Source organism: Uloborus diversus, chromosome 1 (assembly GCF_026930045.1).
Source record: "Uloborus diversus isolate 005 chromosome 1, Udiv.v.3.1, whole genome shotgun sequence".
NCBI lineage: Eukaryota > Metazoa > Arthropoda > Arachnida > Araneae > Uloboridae > Uloborus > Uloborus diversus.
Window position 1 is genome coordinate 61351964 of NC_072731.1, and position 17737 is coordinate 61369700.

Consider the following 17737-nt stretch of genomic DNA (forward strand, 5'->3'; position numbering starts at 1 on the left):
TCCAACAACATCGACTGCGAAAATCGTGATAAATTCTGACATGGCGACTATGGCATCGTTTCATAACAAACTAATGAACTTAGAAGCTCGTTTAAGAGCAGAAAATGAAGCTAGAAGTCGAGATAAATTGCCAAGGGATTTAACAACTGGATTTACGAGTCCACAACATACTCCCAGACCTAGACTAAAAAATCGTGAGTATCATCAAACATGCAAGAAGTTATAATAGCATTGTGAGAAAACATTGTTATTTGTTAAAAGTTTCTCAGATGGTTGTTGTTTCCAACGTAGTTCTAAATATTACATACATTAAACTATTAACTGACGCATATAGCCCCATCAGTTGATTTCAATAGAAAATGTATAATGAGCCTTTAAGCACCTATATGCAGCACATTATCTTTCTGTTAAATAATTTCTACCACTTTTTATGGCTTTTACACTACTTTCTTGAAATTAATTTGAATTTTGTAAAATTTGTGTTGATTCCTATACATTAATTCTGCGAAAAGCATGTAACATAGTAAGTAAATGGCATTAGTTCCTTGTGATGTTTATGTTGCATAGCATGGCAATTATTTTTAAATAATAACTCGAACTTATCTCCTGTCTTTTATGATTCCTCCTAAGTTAACGATTTTTAAGTGCCCAAACTGTCTCTTAACATTGCTCAGCTATTAATAATTTAACCTTTTCCTGTTATTGATCCGATCATCAATTTGAAGAAGTTTGAAACAGAAAGCTGTATCTTAAAACGATATTCGGGGCAAATGAAACTTTTAACTGAGAAATTAGTCTTGACAAATTTTCCTTTTATTAGCAGATTTTAATGACATTTTAAGGATCATTTCATTGGCAAAATGTAAGTTATTATATAAACTAGTAGAGATGCACCAAATGTTCGATTGGTATTCCGAATGCTTAATAATGGACAGACAAACCAAATTTTTATTTCGACTGAATGCTTTACTATTAGGCAACTGAATAGGAAGCAAATTTAAATATTCAACGAATGGTAAACAAACCAAGGTTTGCACTATAGCACATAAAACACATAGGATACCTGACAGGGATCCGATTTTTCAAATACAATCTAAAAAGATGCTCTACTTCCTCATCAGATTTTTTTTTTTTTTTTCAAAGTTCCTGAAAGTTAAACCAGAGCAGAATGAAATTTTTTTTTCTTAATGCTTGGTTTTTTTTTATGCTGAGCTAATAAAATAAAACTTGGAAAAGAAAAAGTAAAGTGTAAAAATTTCACTCGTTGCAGAGGAATCGTTTTTTTTTTTTGTTCAATCCTATATCCTATTTTACAAAAAGAAGTCAGATAGCTGCTTCGACCAAAGATACTAGCCCAAATCTTCCAACTGACGAACAATGCATGCCTTTTTTTCAAAACCTGATTTCAACTTGTGAAGTGCACTGATGGAAAATCATTGGATGGTTAGAATTGCCTAAAGTGATGTTTCAAAAATTAAAAAAAATAGTGTTTCCCTTCTGAAAAGAGAAAATGTATTTACTGTTCATAAAAAAAAAAGGAAATTGCTTTTAAACCGTTTAACCGCCGAACTATTGACGGAAGATCAAATTTGAGTAATTTTTTGAAATTATGTCTATTTATGTCTAGTAAATACAGAAATAAAATAAAATTTCCAGAAAAAAATTGTACTATGTTTTTCAGTGTGTTCCATTTTTGGAACATTGGCGCTTTGCATGAAGTTTTTTTTTTCAGAGAATTTTTTTAAACTAAGAGGTTTTTAATGCGGTTTTTATCTTAGCATACTTTATTACGGAAAAAATATTTTAAATTGCATTTATGTACATACCAGAATTCAGGAAATCCAATACAGAAATATCTAATGCCAATGATATGAAAGGAAGCATTGCTGGTGAAGTCGTTTGTCGCAATGGAAACATTTCTTAGTCGTATTTTTTTATACGCTGCACAACGTCCTTGGGATGTAGATACAATATAATGTCCGTCAGACATTCTTGATTGTTTATGTAAATGACAACGAGGCCTTGGATGACTTTCCACTCGTACTTTTCTTCTTAGGAGGTGAGTTGTTATTTCTCTTCGGAACTGTAAATGCTTCATCTTGACTTCATGTAACTCACAATGAAGTAACCAACTAGCTACAACTGAAATATTCAGAACATTACTAAAAATATTCCACCACCATTTTTTACTCCTCAAATGAGGTCTGAAGCTCCCTAAAAGTTTATCCAAGACGTCCACACCCCCCATTCCTTCATTGTATCTCTTGATAAGATGAGGTTGTGGCACATCTATCTTTCATTTCTGCACATTTGAGTAACGTTTTACAGATGCAAGTGGCTCATGTGTATAACAATTAGATGCTACTGTAACCATTGCATTATCATTCCAGCTGCACATGTACACTGATCCACCAGATCGATAGTCAAAATTTCCTCAATCTTCTTTAGAAAGGGCTGTTTTGAATTTCAGTGGACAATGGCCAGTTCGGTTTTCACGAATTGTTCCTGTTGCTCGTACACCTTTTTTTGATAGCCGAGAAATTAAGTCATATGATGTAAAAAAGTTATCAAAGTATACTTCACGCTTAGACGTGTCAGTCAAAACTGATAATAGATCATTTACAACTCTGGATCCTAATTGCACATCAGGGGATCCTTCTTTTTTGCCTGAATAAATCTCCATGGAATATGGGTATCCACTTGAAGAGCACAGCATCCAAATTTTGAAGCCGAATCTTATTAGTTTTCCTCTAATAAACATTTTACATGAATGCCGACCGTAGTAGGGAACCATAGACTCATCTATGCCCAATTTTTCATGAAATACACCAAATTGTTGAAGGTTTTTACACAATTCTTCGTAAATAGGGTATACTTTTCCAAGTTTGTCATTTTGTTTTAATTCATGGTTGTCCATCAAATAAAAGTTGTTTTTTATTTTTGGGAATGGTACCCACTCAATAGCAGCAAACCAAAAAATTTTAGGATTTCATCTCTGTTAACATCTATTGATTCTCCTTTTTGCAATGCATACAAGTTTGTCATATTTGCTAAGTGTTCAACATACTGCAAAGGTACAATTTAAAAAAAATAAATCAATTGGAGATAAATCCACTATATTTGGAAATGCGTGTCGAAGCGGTTCAATACTTTCTGACGAAATCAGTTTCTGAAAATTAGCTTTCTTCTCCCAAATTAAATCTATTTTCATTCTTTTTCTACTTTTATTTCCTGATAATTCCAACTTTTTCTTTTTTTCCGTTTTCATTCGCTTTTTACTTTTATTATCTAATGATTTCAGACTTTGTTCTTCCTCCGATTTTTTTGTTAAATTTTACCGAGAATTGGCGGAAAAAATGTCCACCTGTCCACATACATCAATTGGTGTAATAGGTTGTAACTCGTCTTCTAGAATGTCTTCCTCAGTGATATTGCCTGGTTCATCAGGGGGTTATTGGCATATATCTACATCTGACAAATCCGAATCTGACAATGTCTCTAAATAAGCCACAGCTTGTTCTACAGTAAGAAATCTTGTAGACATTTTTTAACATTTATGAACAGTTGGTATACGTCAAACAGAATTTCGTTTCGCTCGAAAACAAAGCTAGCGAATTATTGAACTGCATTTAAAATATGAAGAATAAAACGCTCAGTAATATTATTTTTTATTATCACGTAACAATGCAGCTGTTCGAGCAGGTGTGGATTCGGAGTCATATAGTTCGTCAAACAGTAGACTATTATTATTTTCTTTGCTAACGGAACGTCATTTCCTTTCAAAATATAAACTTACTTGGTTTTGCCAATATCTACATCAGAGTACATTCAAAATGAGAAGAAAAAAGAAACATATATTACGAAAAAGGAAATTTCCCCTTTGAAGTTGGAACGATTTAGTTCTTGGAAATTTGACTCCCTAAAAGCGCCAATGTTCCAAAATTGGAACATGCTATTTTGAAGGGGTGCACCTTTTGGAAATATCATTGTACATTTCTACAAGCATTTTAAAATCATACATTAAAGTATTTTTCACAACTATAATAAATATCATCACATTTTCTGAAAAAGCCAATTTTTGGTAAATTTTATAAGAAAATGTTGCAAAAAGTTAAAAAAACACTCATCTTTGAAAAATCGCAATAAATAACTGAAAATATATAAACAATCAAGCAGGAAATCAAAAAATACTTTGAAATAAGACTAAACTGTGTTAAAAAAACTTGTTTATTTTAACGTTATTTCTTGGGAAATTTTTTAGTAAAATATGATGTTCCATTTTTGGAACATTGGCGGGTAAACGGTTTTAAGAACTGAAATGTAATTTTGGTTGTATGCATTCGAAAGACTTTGTTTGTCTCCTAATGATAAAAGGCTTTAAAAGAGGAAAGGTTAGAAACATAAAAGGTATTTGTTTAAACAATTCTTAATGTTTGAAAGGTTTTAGTGTGAAGCTTTTAATTAGTATTTTCTAAATAAACTGCAGAGTAAACATCAAAATGACTTGTGAATTGAAATAAAATTTACTGTCAATGTACAACCTTCAACTAGATTAAATAAAAATTTGAAACTTTTATTGAAATGAAACCTGATTCATCCAAGCAGGGATATACCAAACAATCAGGATAATCTACCATAGTACCTGATTTTAAGCCATATTTCCAAACCTGATAATGGTAAGATGCTGATTGAAAGATTGTTTGATTAAAAATCCATTTGAGAAGAAAATTCTGGTTACATTAGTGTTTCCCATGAAACATAATTAAATTTGATGCTGCTTGTGGAGTACTAGTACAATTCGAGAGACAAATATTCTGCATTGTCAAGATGCATTGGCACTTTTACCATTTGCTAGTACATATGTGTGTCATGAATCATTGTTCTAAGCTTGCATGTTGACGAAAATAAAAACCTCTATGGACTTCATACGCATAACATTAAGCACGTGCATGCATATACACTGGTCCAGGGTTCGCGTTTACGCGCTATAGCGGGTTTTTTACGCAAATTCGCGGGAAAGGGACGCAACTTACGCGAAAAATCGGTCCCAGGGACCCAGAAAACCCAAAAGATAAGAACCAGAAAAAAATTGAAGAAAATGCTAAAAATCTATTTAGTAAATGCTTTTAAGCTTCAATGACCTGGAGAATCAACAGAAAGGGATTAAAAAGACCCTATCTCTTTATCAGCTATTCGAACACACCCCTACTGTTGACCAGTCAATGGAATTTTAGTGATAAGACTGGAGCTTATAGTGACCTCCTGGGCAGAGCTCATGGAGCAAAATATTGCAAGTTCATAAATAGCTCATTGTACTGTATTCTAAGAATAAGCTCTCCCTCAACATTTATCTTGAGGAAATTCCTGAAAACAGTAATAAAAACTAAAAGTAAGAGTGGTTTCAATGCAATCTTCAGGATTAATACAAGACAACTGTACAGTAAAAATATAGCTATTTTGCATCCACGTAACCAGAATTACTTTTGAAAATCACTATTTTACATCCCCAATAAAAGGAGGGAAGAAAAAAAAAGGCAAACATTTTCCCGATCATGTTAAACACCAAGTTCTGAACTCACATTTTTCTTCTTAAATTGCTTATGAATAATTGAATTTGATACAAAAGCAATTTAATCTTGTTCCTTTTTTAGTAATTCATCTCTTTTTGATGGGCTATTTTTATTTGGACTTGCAAAAGTCTGGTATTAATCGATCGCGCCATCTTGAAAATGGCGCGATTTTAAAAATAGCACAAAAGCCAAAACAGATATTTTGAATGAGTCAAAATAAAGTCAAATATAGTAAGTTAATTTTGCAAATGAGCAATTGCACATGAAAAAATGTTTCGTTTTGGCGATCGAGATTTTTGCATTGGGTTCATTCGCTTGCTTTTTAGTTTATTATTATGTAATTGCTAATGATAATTGGGGGGGGGGGGGGGGGGGGCGGGGGCTATTCACTTTTTTTCACTAAGATAATTTCCAGGAAAACAAAGGTTAATGGAGTGCTTTTTCCTTGATCAATCAGAGGCACTTGTTTTTTATTTTATGGTAAAACACATTTTTAAAGTAAATTTTGAGTTAATCTTATTGTAACTGACCAAATAGTTTCTCACATAACTAAGTCTTGCAAGAGTATTATTTGAAAATCATTTTACCATGATAATCACAAAAAATTAGGGCAAAATTAACCAATTTATCTTACTTCATACCTTTTTTTCCCCCCAAGTATAAATATTTTTATATTATTCATTTACACGCTAAGATTTTGTTTAAAATTTAAGGGACTCCTTTTTTCCACCAAAGGACCCAAATCTATTTCATTAATGGGTCCCTGGGACCCAGGTTACGGATAGTTGAGCGCGAACACTGCTGGTCTTATGCAGACGGAGGCAAGGGAACGCAACTAGCTGCCCCCGGTTCCAAAATATAAAAGAAGTTTCAAAAAATTGTATAGATTAGCAGTAATTTCAATTTCTTAACTTTTAACTTATCAATGAGTTTGGCTCTAGCAACTCTGTGACTGATTTTGAAGGCAATTGGAAGCTCATTAGAAAAGGCAAGGTATTAGTTTGGTTAGGTTAATGCTGCAATTCGCAATACCACTATTAAGATAGAGCAAATTAAAGTAGTTACATGTTTTCTTGTAAAAAGCATTCTTATGTTTGATATATATATTTATTTATTTATTTATATATATATATATCTTTATTAGTTCCAATTGGAGAATTTGGCTCCCCTGGACGACCGTCTTCTTCTAGCCGTTCTAGAAAACCTTTTATGCTTCCACAGTCTCAACCAAGTATGAAGATGTCTGATAAGTAAGTACTTTAATTTATCTAATGCCAGTTTTAAAAAAGTACTCAAAAAACGAACTTATTTGTTCTTGTCTTATTATATTGCTAATATTATCTTATTATATTGCATATATTCTTGTATTGCTAAAATAATTGATAATCTTGTCTACTATTATATTGTTATTTGTTGTTATAGCTTCATCAAAAAAATAAATTCTTAAAATTATTTCTCTTTTTTTTAACTTATTTTTTTTTTTAATTCAGCTGTTTTTTACATAATAGTTGAGGCAGTGAGAAACAAAAATATGTCAGCTGACATTTTCAAGTTTTGAGTAAAAAGCCTTTAAAATTGCCATTCTTGGTTGACTTTCATTGAAAAGTTTTCTAACTCATGCTGCATAGCAGCACTTACCATTTCTACTGATTATCTTAAAATTTTGAGTTTAGGCAGTCAGGGGTCAGGCCAGAGGATATTTGGGTCCGTTAACGGACCCTTCACAAAAATCCGATCAACCAAAACAGACCTTTCACAAAATCCCGATCAAACAAAACGGACCTTTCACAAAATCCCGATCAAACAAAACGGACACTTCACAAAATTCTGATAAACAAGATCGGATCTTTCACAAATTGTTTATTGAAAGAGCAAATCTAAAAGCAAAATAACGCATATTTCTGTGTATAAATTGATAATTTTTGGAACCTTTTTTGAAGTCAAATTAGAGGGATCAGCTTATACAAAATCGGCTAATTTTGAAAGAAAAAATTCGGCACTCTTGCAATGCTCCTGCAAGCGATAAATAATTGTTACTGCCAAATAAATATAATGGTTGTTTGTTTGTTTTATCACAGCTAATTAGCAGCGGTGTTGTTGTAAACTTTTCTGAAAAGGCATTGGTAAGCACTTTTCTCCCCCCCCCCCCCCCCCGCTCATGATTTAATAAACAATAATAATATATATCTGCGAAATGAACTTAGAACTGCAAAAGGATAGTAAGGGTGGGGAAAAAATATGATCGCTTCAGCTAGATAAGGTTACCAACTTCAAAATTATCACCACTTAGCGTCTGGCGTTGAACCTTTATAATGACTTGATTAGAAAATATTCTCATAATTTTACTAGCTTGTCAATATTTGCGATTTACGGTGCGGTGCGATGTTTAATTGTTATTTTGGGAGAAAATTATATGGGTTTTGATTTTTCGATGCTAACAAGGATGATTAGCTTTAAATAAACTCCTTTAATTACCGTTTTTTTTCTTTAGATGTCTACATTTTGAAAAATGCAATCTTTTAACATCCGATATGAGAATCATATTTTGTTCTTTTTTCGAGCTAACTTTGCTTTATTAGGATGCAAATAAATGAAAAGTCTCTTTATTTCTGTTAGAACTCTCATTCCAAGTTTTTAAAGCAAAATTCCATTTTCTGTTATGAGTCAAAAATGAAAATGCTGAATAGATGGTTTATTTTATTTATTTATTTATTTTTTGCTTCAACTGTGTCCACAGATGTTAATGAAATGTTTATCATAGGACTCTAAAATGCAATTTTAAAATAATTTTATCAAAAATATTTCTTTTACAAGTCGTTTTTATACTTTTGATGCCTTCACTTTGAGAATTGCGATCTCTTTGCATCCGTTATCGGAATCCGATATTTCGAATTTTTGATGTTTATTACGCTTTGTTAAGAGGTAAACAATTAAAATAACTTTTTATTTTTGTTAAAATCACGGAATTTATAAGTTTTAAAGGAAATTCTGTGCTTTTTAAGAGTGTCTTGGGTCACAAAGTTAAATGCTGAACCCTATTCTGAATTTTATTTATTTATTTTTTTCTTACAATTATTTTAAATTCTGGACAGAAATATTTGTAGTATAATTTAACATAATGTAGAATGGTAGATAAATATTGATACTTTAGAGAGCGATGCCCCCCCCCCCCCCCGCCAAATATCAGAAAAACACTCCAGAATGATATTTTCGACACAGAAGAGGAAAACACTCAACTTAAAGTTTAATTGATGCAGTTTGTGCCATCTCTAAATTATAAAATTTCGTTTTAACAAAAAAAATTTTTTTTTTTTTGCGAAATTATTTGATTTTTCACAATTTATTCAATCTTCACAAAATTATTTAATTTTTCACAAAAAACGGACCCTGTGAAAAATCCTGGACCGACCCCTGGCAGTACATCCCTTTGCTTCTGCCTCATTTCCAAAATTGAATTTACTTATAAATTGTAAAATTGGATCAGAGGATTGTTGAATTAGAAATTTGCCAAATGCTGTGAAATGTGTAAAATCAGTTAATACAATGATTTCAATAGTTCAGACAATCAACTATGCAATTTAATCCAAATCTTGTATCACAAAATTCTTTCAACAAGAAAAAAATGTTTTGCTCCCCTCAGTTCTGCTAAACATTTTTCACTGTATTATAAAAATATTAAATTAGAAACAGTAAAAAGATAGTTTTTTTTTTAGTGTTTCTGCTTCATCTTAGATTTTAATTAATGAAGTACATTAAAACCTCCCTACAACGCCATCTAATACAGGAACTGCGTTAAGCATTCGCCAATGCTAGTGCTGGGCGATGTTGCAGATTTTAACATCGCGATATTCCGATACATCGCGATATTTCAATGTATTTTCTTTTCATTAAATCAAGGGTGTCCACGACGGGGGAGGGGGTGGGGTAAGGCGCAAGGCCTGCAAAAGCATGAGCCACATAAAAACACAGAAGATTCATTTTAATTTCATATTTTGGACGACATTCCCCATTTCTAACAATAACCCCAGTCCACTGCGCATTTTTTGTGCTGGAGGGTGGGAGTCAGAGTTGGGGTCCGACTGAAAGAAAAAAGCAGCAAGGTCAAGGTGAAGGGGAAATGTTTTGATTAGAGGATTCAGAGTCTTGGTTGTTTCTTTTCTTTTTTCTTTTGAGTGGAGAAGGAAAAACTAAAAAAAGGGAAGGACTAAAAAGTTTGTGTCCTAGAATTTTGGGGGGTATTTGTCCCGACGGTCCCCACCCTATCTACGGCCCTGCCATCGACATAATATCACGATGCATCGCCATTGGCTGCGAGCAGCGATGCTTCGACTTCAGTCGCCGAGTCATCATAAGCCGCGATGTATTCTCAAAGGCAGTTCTTCGGACGCATTGCGGTGTATCAGCGAGTAGTCTCGCCGAGTCATCCGCAATGTATCTGCGAAGGCAGTTCTTCTGTTGACCTAACAAATTGTGTCTAACTCCCGCAAGGAAGGTAAACACCAAGTTTAGCAGATGCCTTTCTGTTTCACATTTCTGTAGCTATCAAGTGAATGAAATGTCAGAATTAAAGTTGTATGGCTAAATTATTTTATTTATAATAATCCAATAATTAATAACTGTAAAACAAACTTTAACATAGGTAAATGGTATAAACAAGTATGAGGAATTTCAACACTACTCAAAAACATCCTTTATGTTCCAAAAGAACATCTTCCCAAAAAAAGACATTTGACACCCTAACATGAATTATCCTAAAAATGTTTCAAAAATTTTAAGTCCCTAACTCTCATGGCGAAATTCTAAAAGCCATCCCCTAAGTGCAGGACGTCGCTTCAACAGCGAACGATCCTCTCAAAAATACGACTATCGTCAGTCGAAAATGAGAAACGCGAGCAGAAGAAGTGATTTCTTTCTCATTTCCCACCTGCTTATATAATACAGCGCATTCAATGCACGTCACGCCGGATATGCCTACGTAAGAGCTTAATCTGGATGTTTCCAGAACATTCGATTTGCCGCGGAGCTATCGGGAGATTACATCATCTCCGCTCGTGCTCTGACGTCACATCCTTCTTCCTGACGAAACACGTCGTTCGCAGTCGTTCTGATGTTTATACGTAGATTCTCCTGTATGCGAATTGAAACAAGCATCCTTTAAGGGACAAGATTAACTGCCTTTTCATTATTAAAGAAATACAAGTGAGTAAAAACATTTACACTTAGTTTTCAAAATGAATTGTTGAGAATATTTCTCCAATAGACATTTTTGGCTATCAATGCCCTCCCTTCTCGACAATTCATTTGATCTCACATATTTAAGTTTGAGCTTCTAGCATTATCTGATTTAAATTTCAAAAAAAAATTCTCACTCTTCAAAAATTTCTTTAAAGACAATTTATCACTCAAAAAATTAGTAAATTGTTAAATCTAAATCTCACGTTAGTTAATTTTTACTGTCTCAAATTTGTTAGTTTCAACATTAAAAAAACGAACACTTAACATTCTTCTTGAATTTAAGTAAAACAACATTTGCACATTACAACAATAATATCACAAAAAATAATTGTTATAGTCCTATAGAAGTTCTAGAAAAAAAGTTCAACTATATTCACTCCTAAAATTCTCAGTCACAATCGTATCTTCACAAAATGTCACTGATCTAAAAAATCACGTAGTTGACAAAAGCTCATGTTGGTGGACAGACATCAGATTTAATCTGAAAAATAACGATAAAAACCACAAGTAACTGTTCTAATATCAGCAATTTAACAACAATTGTATAATATGTATAATCATAATAAACAGTTTTGAATATAAGTTCAAGCTTCATTTTTGATCAAAAAAAAAAAAAAAAACAGAAGTATATAAGCTCATTTTTACATTAATTTAAGTTGACAATCCATACTAAAAAAATTTAACAAAAACATAAAAAATGACTTTCTGCACGCGTTTTTCACAAATGACTGCTCATCATCGAAAAATGATTATCAAAAAATTACAAACACTTTCTACAATAGATTAATCACTTGAATTGAAAAAAATTTCTTGGAAAAATTTTAAGTCGTTTTGGGTTGGTGGCTTCGTGAAAATATCTGACAAGTTAGATTTACTTTCTACTTAAGAAACAGTAAAAATATCTTTAGCAATCAAGTCACGAATGAAAAATAATTTTACATCAATATGCTTACTCCTGTGATTTTCAATTGGTGATTTTACAAAATCCAAAGAAGCTTGATTGTCTACATAAATAATTTCTTTTATTTTTATGAACTTTAAAAGTTTATTTTTCAAACATTTTTCCAAAATTCTGTCAAACCACAATGTTTCTTTTGCCGCTTCTGTCAATGCTATGAACTCCGATTCCATAGTTGATAAACTAACACTCCGTTCTTTAAAAGTTCTCCATTCAATAGGAGCTTTGTCTAACATAATCATTTGACCCCCTAAAGAAGTTCTGTCATCTTTATTTGATGCGAAGTCTGCATCTGAAAAAGCTACTATTTGGATTTTACCGCATTTTAATTTTAAATTTCGGGATTGATAAACATATCCAAAAAATTTTAAAAGGCCATCCCAATGACGTTTCCCTGTGTTATTCTGAAATTGACTAAATAAATTTACAGTATATGCAATGTCTGGTCGTGTTCTATTGGCTATAAATGCTAAACATCCTAACAAATTACGAAAAGGAAACTTAGTCATTTCAAACTTTTCATTTTCTGTCTTAGGACAGTCAGAATTAGAGTAAACAATGCCTTTGCTAATTGGAAGAGAGGTAGATGGGAATTTGAATTTCTTAAAACGATCATACACTTCTTCTATATAAGAAGTTTGATATAGATACAATTCCTTTCCCGTTAATTCAAATTCTACCCCTAACAATTTCTTTGTACTTCCCAATACCTTCAAATCAAAATGTTTACTTAAAGAATTAATTGCACTGTTTATATGACTTTCCTTTTTACCAAAAATCACAATATCATCAACATATACAAGCAATAGAACATTAGGATTAAAATATACACCGTTTTATGATTCAAATTTCTTAAAACCAATTTGTGATAAAACTTGATCTAATTCATAAAACCACAAGCGTCCACTCTGGTGTAACCCGTAAATAGCCTTATTTAATTTACAAAAATAATCTTCCTTTCCTTTGGTTACAAAACCGGGAGGCTGGCTCATATATATCAAGTCATCAATTGGAGCGTATAAGTAAGCGCTCTTTACATCACACTGTATATTTAACCAATTTGCCCATGTAGTTAACAGAGAAAAGAAAAATCTAATTATTCCAAAATTACATACTGGGCTGTATGTCTCATCAAAATTTTGGTTTTTGATCTGATGCATGCTGTTCGCAACCAATCTGGCTTTATAAGATTTAACTACCCCTCTCTCATCTTTCTTTAAAGTGTAAACCCAGCGAGACCCTACTGGAACAACATTTTCAGGCAATTTTGCCAAATTCCAGACTTTTCGACTATGCATAATTTCTAGCTCAGTCTCCATTGCCTTTTGCCATTCAGCACTTTCTTTTTCCTTTAAAGATTGTTTGTTAGTCCTAGGGATTTGAATTTCATTTTCTAGTCATAAATTCTTATTGTTTTTCTTTGAGCTTACAGACACATTATTTACTTGCCTCTCTGTTAGATCTTTCCCTTTAAAACTAAACTTATCTGGATCGTATTTTATATCTTTTAATTTACAATACTTTTCAATGTCATGTTTAGATCTTAACCTTTTCCTTTCCCCTTTCTCATAATAATATATATCATTCCGTGTGCTATCCGGTCTTTTCACTACTTTTCTCACCCAAACTGCATCGCGTAGGTGTAAACTACTTTCGCTGTCAGAATCTTCAGATTGAGAACTCGTTTCACTTTCCCCGCTAGCAATCGAGCTTTCAGAATCGGTCGAATCTGAACTCTGCTGTTCATTAGCCGTTTCATTCTCGCTCAAGGTTGCAGGCGGAAGTGCCATGGGCCATGATAGAACTCGTTTCTCCTCCTCATTTGACTCATTTCGAAAGTCAGTTTGGAAAAAATAGTTTTCTTTGAACGATACATTTATTGATTCTATAATTTTGTTGCTGTCGGGCAGATAAATCCTATACCCTTTTCTATTAAACGCGTAACCTATGAGAACACCCTTTTGTGCTTTTAAATCCAATTTCTTTCTTAATTGTTTGGGCACACCAACAAACAATATTGTTCCGAAAGCGCGGAGATGCCTTATAGAGGGTTTTCTCCCCCCATAAAGTTCAAATGGGGTTTTAGTCTGATTGGCATGGCAAACCCTATTCCAGGTGTACGTAAAATATTTCATTGCCTCTGGCCAAAAATTCTGAGATAAACCGCTCTCCTTTAAAATCACCCGCGTACTATCTGCAATTGTTCTGTTAAAGTTTTCTGCCGTCCTATTCTGTTCAGGAGAATAGAAATTGGTTAATTCATGATGTATACCTTTCTCCTTAAAAAAATCATCTAACTCATGGTTTACGAACTCAGTTCCGTTGTCTGTCCTTACAGCCTTGACTTTCTTTCCCAAAAAATTTTCCGCTTTTTTGATATTATGATTCATCAAAATTTCGGGTACTTGGCTTTTAAACTTTATAGGGTATAGAGAACTTCTTTTTGAAAAATCATCTATAACAGATAAATAATAACGTTCTCCATTTCTACCCTCAACATTGCAAGGCCCCCAAACATCACAAAAAAGCAAGTTCAACGGACTGTCTGACTTTGTATCCCCAATAGGTTTAAAACTCACTCTTCTGAATTTTCCTAATTTACAAGTGTCACAATTAATTTTAACATTTTTAAATTCTGGTAAACCATTAACAGCTTGTGAACTCCCTGTCTTTTGGATACATTCTGTATTTATATGTCCGAAACGTTTATGCCAGGTTTCAATATTTATATGATTGGACTCTAAAAAAGTATTTTCATTATCAGTATTACAAACAGGCAATTGGTTTGATTTTACAGAATCAACAATATATACACCATTTTCTAAATTTGCTTTAAAAATCAATTTACAAGTTTTATCTAGTACTTTCACGGAGCCACCACCCCCTTCAAATTTAGCACCTCCCAAATCAAATTTGGGTCCGGACAATATATTTCTCCTTAACCTCGGTGAATACATGACATTTTCTAAAACAACAGATCTATTTCCGAAACGAACTTTAATTTCCCCGCTGCCTTCAATGGGAAAAGTCTGTTTCTTGACTGCTACTGCCATTTGAACATCCGTTAAGGGAGAAAATGTCCTAAACCAGTTCCGGTTATGGGTATAATGATGACTGGCCGCCGTGTCAAAAATCCATGTCGATTCCTTTACCCCTACTTCATTTAAATTTGCCTCTGATAAGAAAAAGGATCTATACTCACATCTGTCAGTTGATGGAGATCTCCGCCGGTCCGTTGTATTTCTATATCTGGCTCCTCTCCGTCGACGATTCCTTCCTCGTTGGTTCGATCTTCCCCTAGAATTTCCATGTCCTGTGGTGCTTCCTCTCTCGTTGACTGGACTTGGGGACTGGTTCGTCGTGGGATTTTGTTGTCTCAGCTCTGGGCAATCCTTCCTGAGATGTCCAATGCGGTCACATCTGTAGCATCGCTGCCGATTATGAACTGTCATCACCTCAAGCCGCTCCTTAGTTTTCGTCTTCAAAACCATGCGGTTCTCTTCAATCACAAGATCCACTACCAGTTTTTCAAACTTGAAATCCTGGTCACTCCTTGTAAGCATTGCTTGGACTAGATGATCATATTCTTTAGGCAAGTTCTGTAAAAGCTGGAAGCAGATACAGTCCTCAGGATATTCGGGATATGTAACCTTAATTCGATCAAACAATCGTTGTAAACGGGCCGCAAAAAGGGAAATATTTTCATTTCTTTCAGGTTTTGAATTTTGCAGTTCCAAGAACAGCTGCATCCGGGCGCATTTGTTATCCGGGTAGAAGAACAATTTCAACTTTTTCCATGATTCTCGGGGATCTTTGCAATTTTCGATAATCTTCCTAAGTCGTTGCTCAATATTTAAGAAAATCATAGAAACTGCTGCTCTCCTCCGAACATGGTAATCTTTAATATCCGCTTTTGTGATTCCTTCCTCTTTGTTCTCGATCGGTTCTTCTTCTTCACCAATAACAATTTTCCAGCAGTTCCTGTCCATTAGCAGGAACTTGAGGTTTGTCGCCCATTCGACATAATTCGAATCATTCAATTCTTCAATTTTAACTGTTTGGGTGGACATAGTTCTTTACTGGACAAAAATTTCGTATCGTTTTCAATTCAGAAATTCTTTCATCTCTTCGCTTCGATGAGATCGCTCAAAAAATTAATTTCCAAATTTCTAATCGATATTTCATCCAACAACCTTTCTTCCTCAAATTCACTTTCTTCAAGCTGACGGAATGTGAATAGGGAAGGGCAATCTGGGCCCATAACCCTCTTGTTGACCTAACAAATTTTGTCTAACTCCCGCAAGGAAGGTAAACACTAAGTTTAGCAGATGCCTTCTGTTTCACATTCCTGTAGCTATCAAGTGAATGAAATGTCAGAATTCAAGTTGTATGGCTAAATCATTTTATTTATAATTATCCTATAATTAACAACTATAAAAACAAAAACTATAACATGAGTAAATTGTATAAACAAATATGAGGAATTTCAACTCTCAAAAACATCCTTCATGTTCCAAAAGAACATCTTCCAAAAACACATTTGACACCCTAATTTGACTTATCCTAAAAAATGTTTCAAAAATTTTAAGTCCCTAACTCTCATGGCGAAACTCTAAAAGCCATCCCCTAAGTGCAGGACGTCGCCACAACAGCGAACGATCCTCTCAAAAATACGACTATCGTCAGTCGAAAATGAGAAACGCGAGCAGAAGAAGTGATTTCCTTCTCATTTCCCCCTGCTTATATAATACGGCGCACTCTATGCACGTCACGCCGGATATGCCTACGTAAGAGCTCAGTCTGGATGCTTCCAGAACATTCGATTTGCCGCGGAGCTATCGGGAGATTACATCATCTCCGCTCATGCTCTGACGTCACATCCTTCTTCCTGACGAAACACGTCGTTCGAAGTCGCTCTGATGTTTACAGGTTGATTCTCCCGTACGCGAATTGAAACAAGCGTCCTTTAAGGGACAAGATTAACTGCCTTTTCATTATTAAAGAAATACAAGTGAGTAAAAACATTTACACTTAGTTTTCACTTAGCTTTCAAATCGAATTGTTGAGAATATTTCTCAAATAGACATTTTTGGCTATCAGAATCACGAACGCCCCGAGCGAGCGCAATCTCCGATGCATCGCGGTGTTTCAACGAACGCGGTCTTTCGCAAGCATCGTTGTTCGCTCAGACGTTCTGATGCCGTTGGAAACATCGCGGCGCATCACAATGTATCGTGATACATTGCGTTTCACCGGGAATCGCGGTGTATCGGAAGAACAGTAAATGTAAACACCGGCGTGGCGATGATTGCTTGACACCGGTGTTTTGCGATGTATCGCCCAGCCCTAGCCAATGCGCCAAATGCGATAAAATCGTAAAATCGGTGAACAAAATTAGAATTTGACGAATTTATTGGCGAACAGAGAGTTCTCTAAAATATACAAAGGAGAAAAAAAACTCCCTTCAGATGTCAATCTAGATAAAAAAAAAAATAGGTCCGTTCACAAAATTTGGACCCCTAAAAATGGACTCTTCACAAAATTCCGACCCCTAAAAACGAACCTTTCACAAAACTCCTGACTAGCAATCACTGAAAGTTGTTTTATCCTCAACCCCTCCGAGCAAATTGAGGTGGGTGTACCGCACACATCCGATGCTAACCGATGCTCTGATCCGTTAGCATCGGATCGGAGAAAGGATGACGTTTGTCTTTCGCCTCTTTGCGCCTCTCGCTGATTGGATATCGAGTGCGCAGCGTGGCTACAGTGTTGGCGGATGCCTTGTTGAATGGCGCGTTTGTTTCATTGTGTTCGATGTCTGAAACATCAGAGTAAGATAGGAATGCAGTCTTTACTTTGTTAAAAGCTTATATTTCTACTCTCAAATTTATTAAAGAATGATAAATATCACTTAAAGTTGTTTTTAGCCATTTTTTCCTTGGAAAAATTACATATGATTTGGAAAAACTACTTA

General features: G+C 34.2%; 1 protein-coding gene across 1 annotated transcript in view; it reads left to right on the forward strand.

Annotated features, from left to right (window-relative positions):
- Positions 1–25: 25 nt before the first annotated feature.
- The window catches only part of LOC129234607 (dual specificity mitogen-activated protein kinase kinase 7-like), a 55395-nt gene continuing 37683 nt past the window's right edge, over positions 26–17737 (forward strand). Inside the window, exons 1-2 of the mRNA XM_054868636.1 lie at positions 26–194; positions 6715–6820. Of these exons, the coding sequence (XP_054724611.1) occupies positions 41–194; positions 6715–6820 (260 nt within the window). The 5' untranslated portion in view covers positions 26–40. The remainder of the gene's footprint in view (positions 195–6714; positions 6821–17737) is intronic.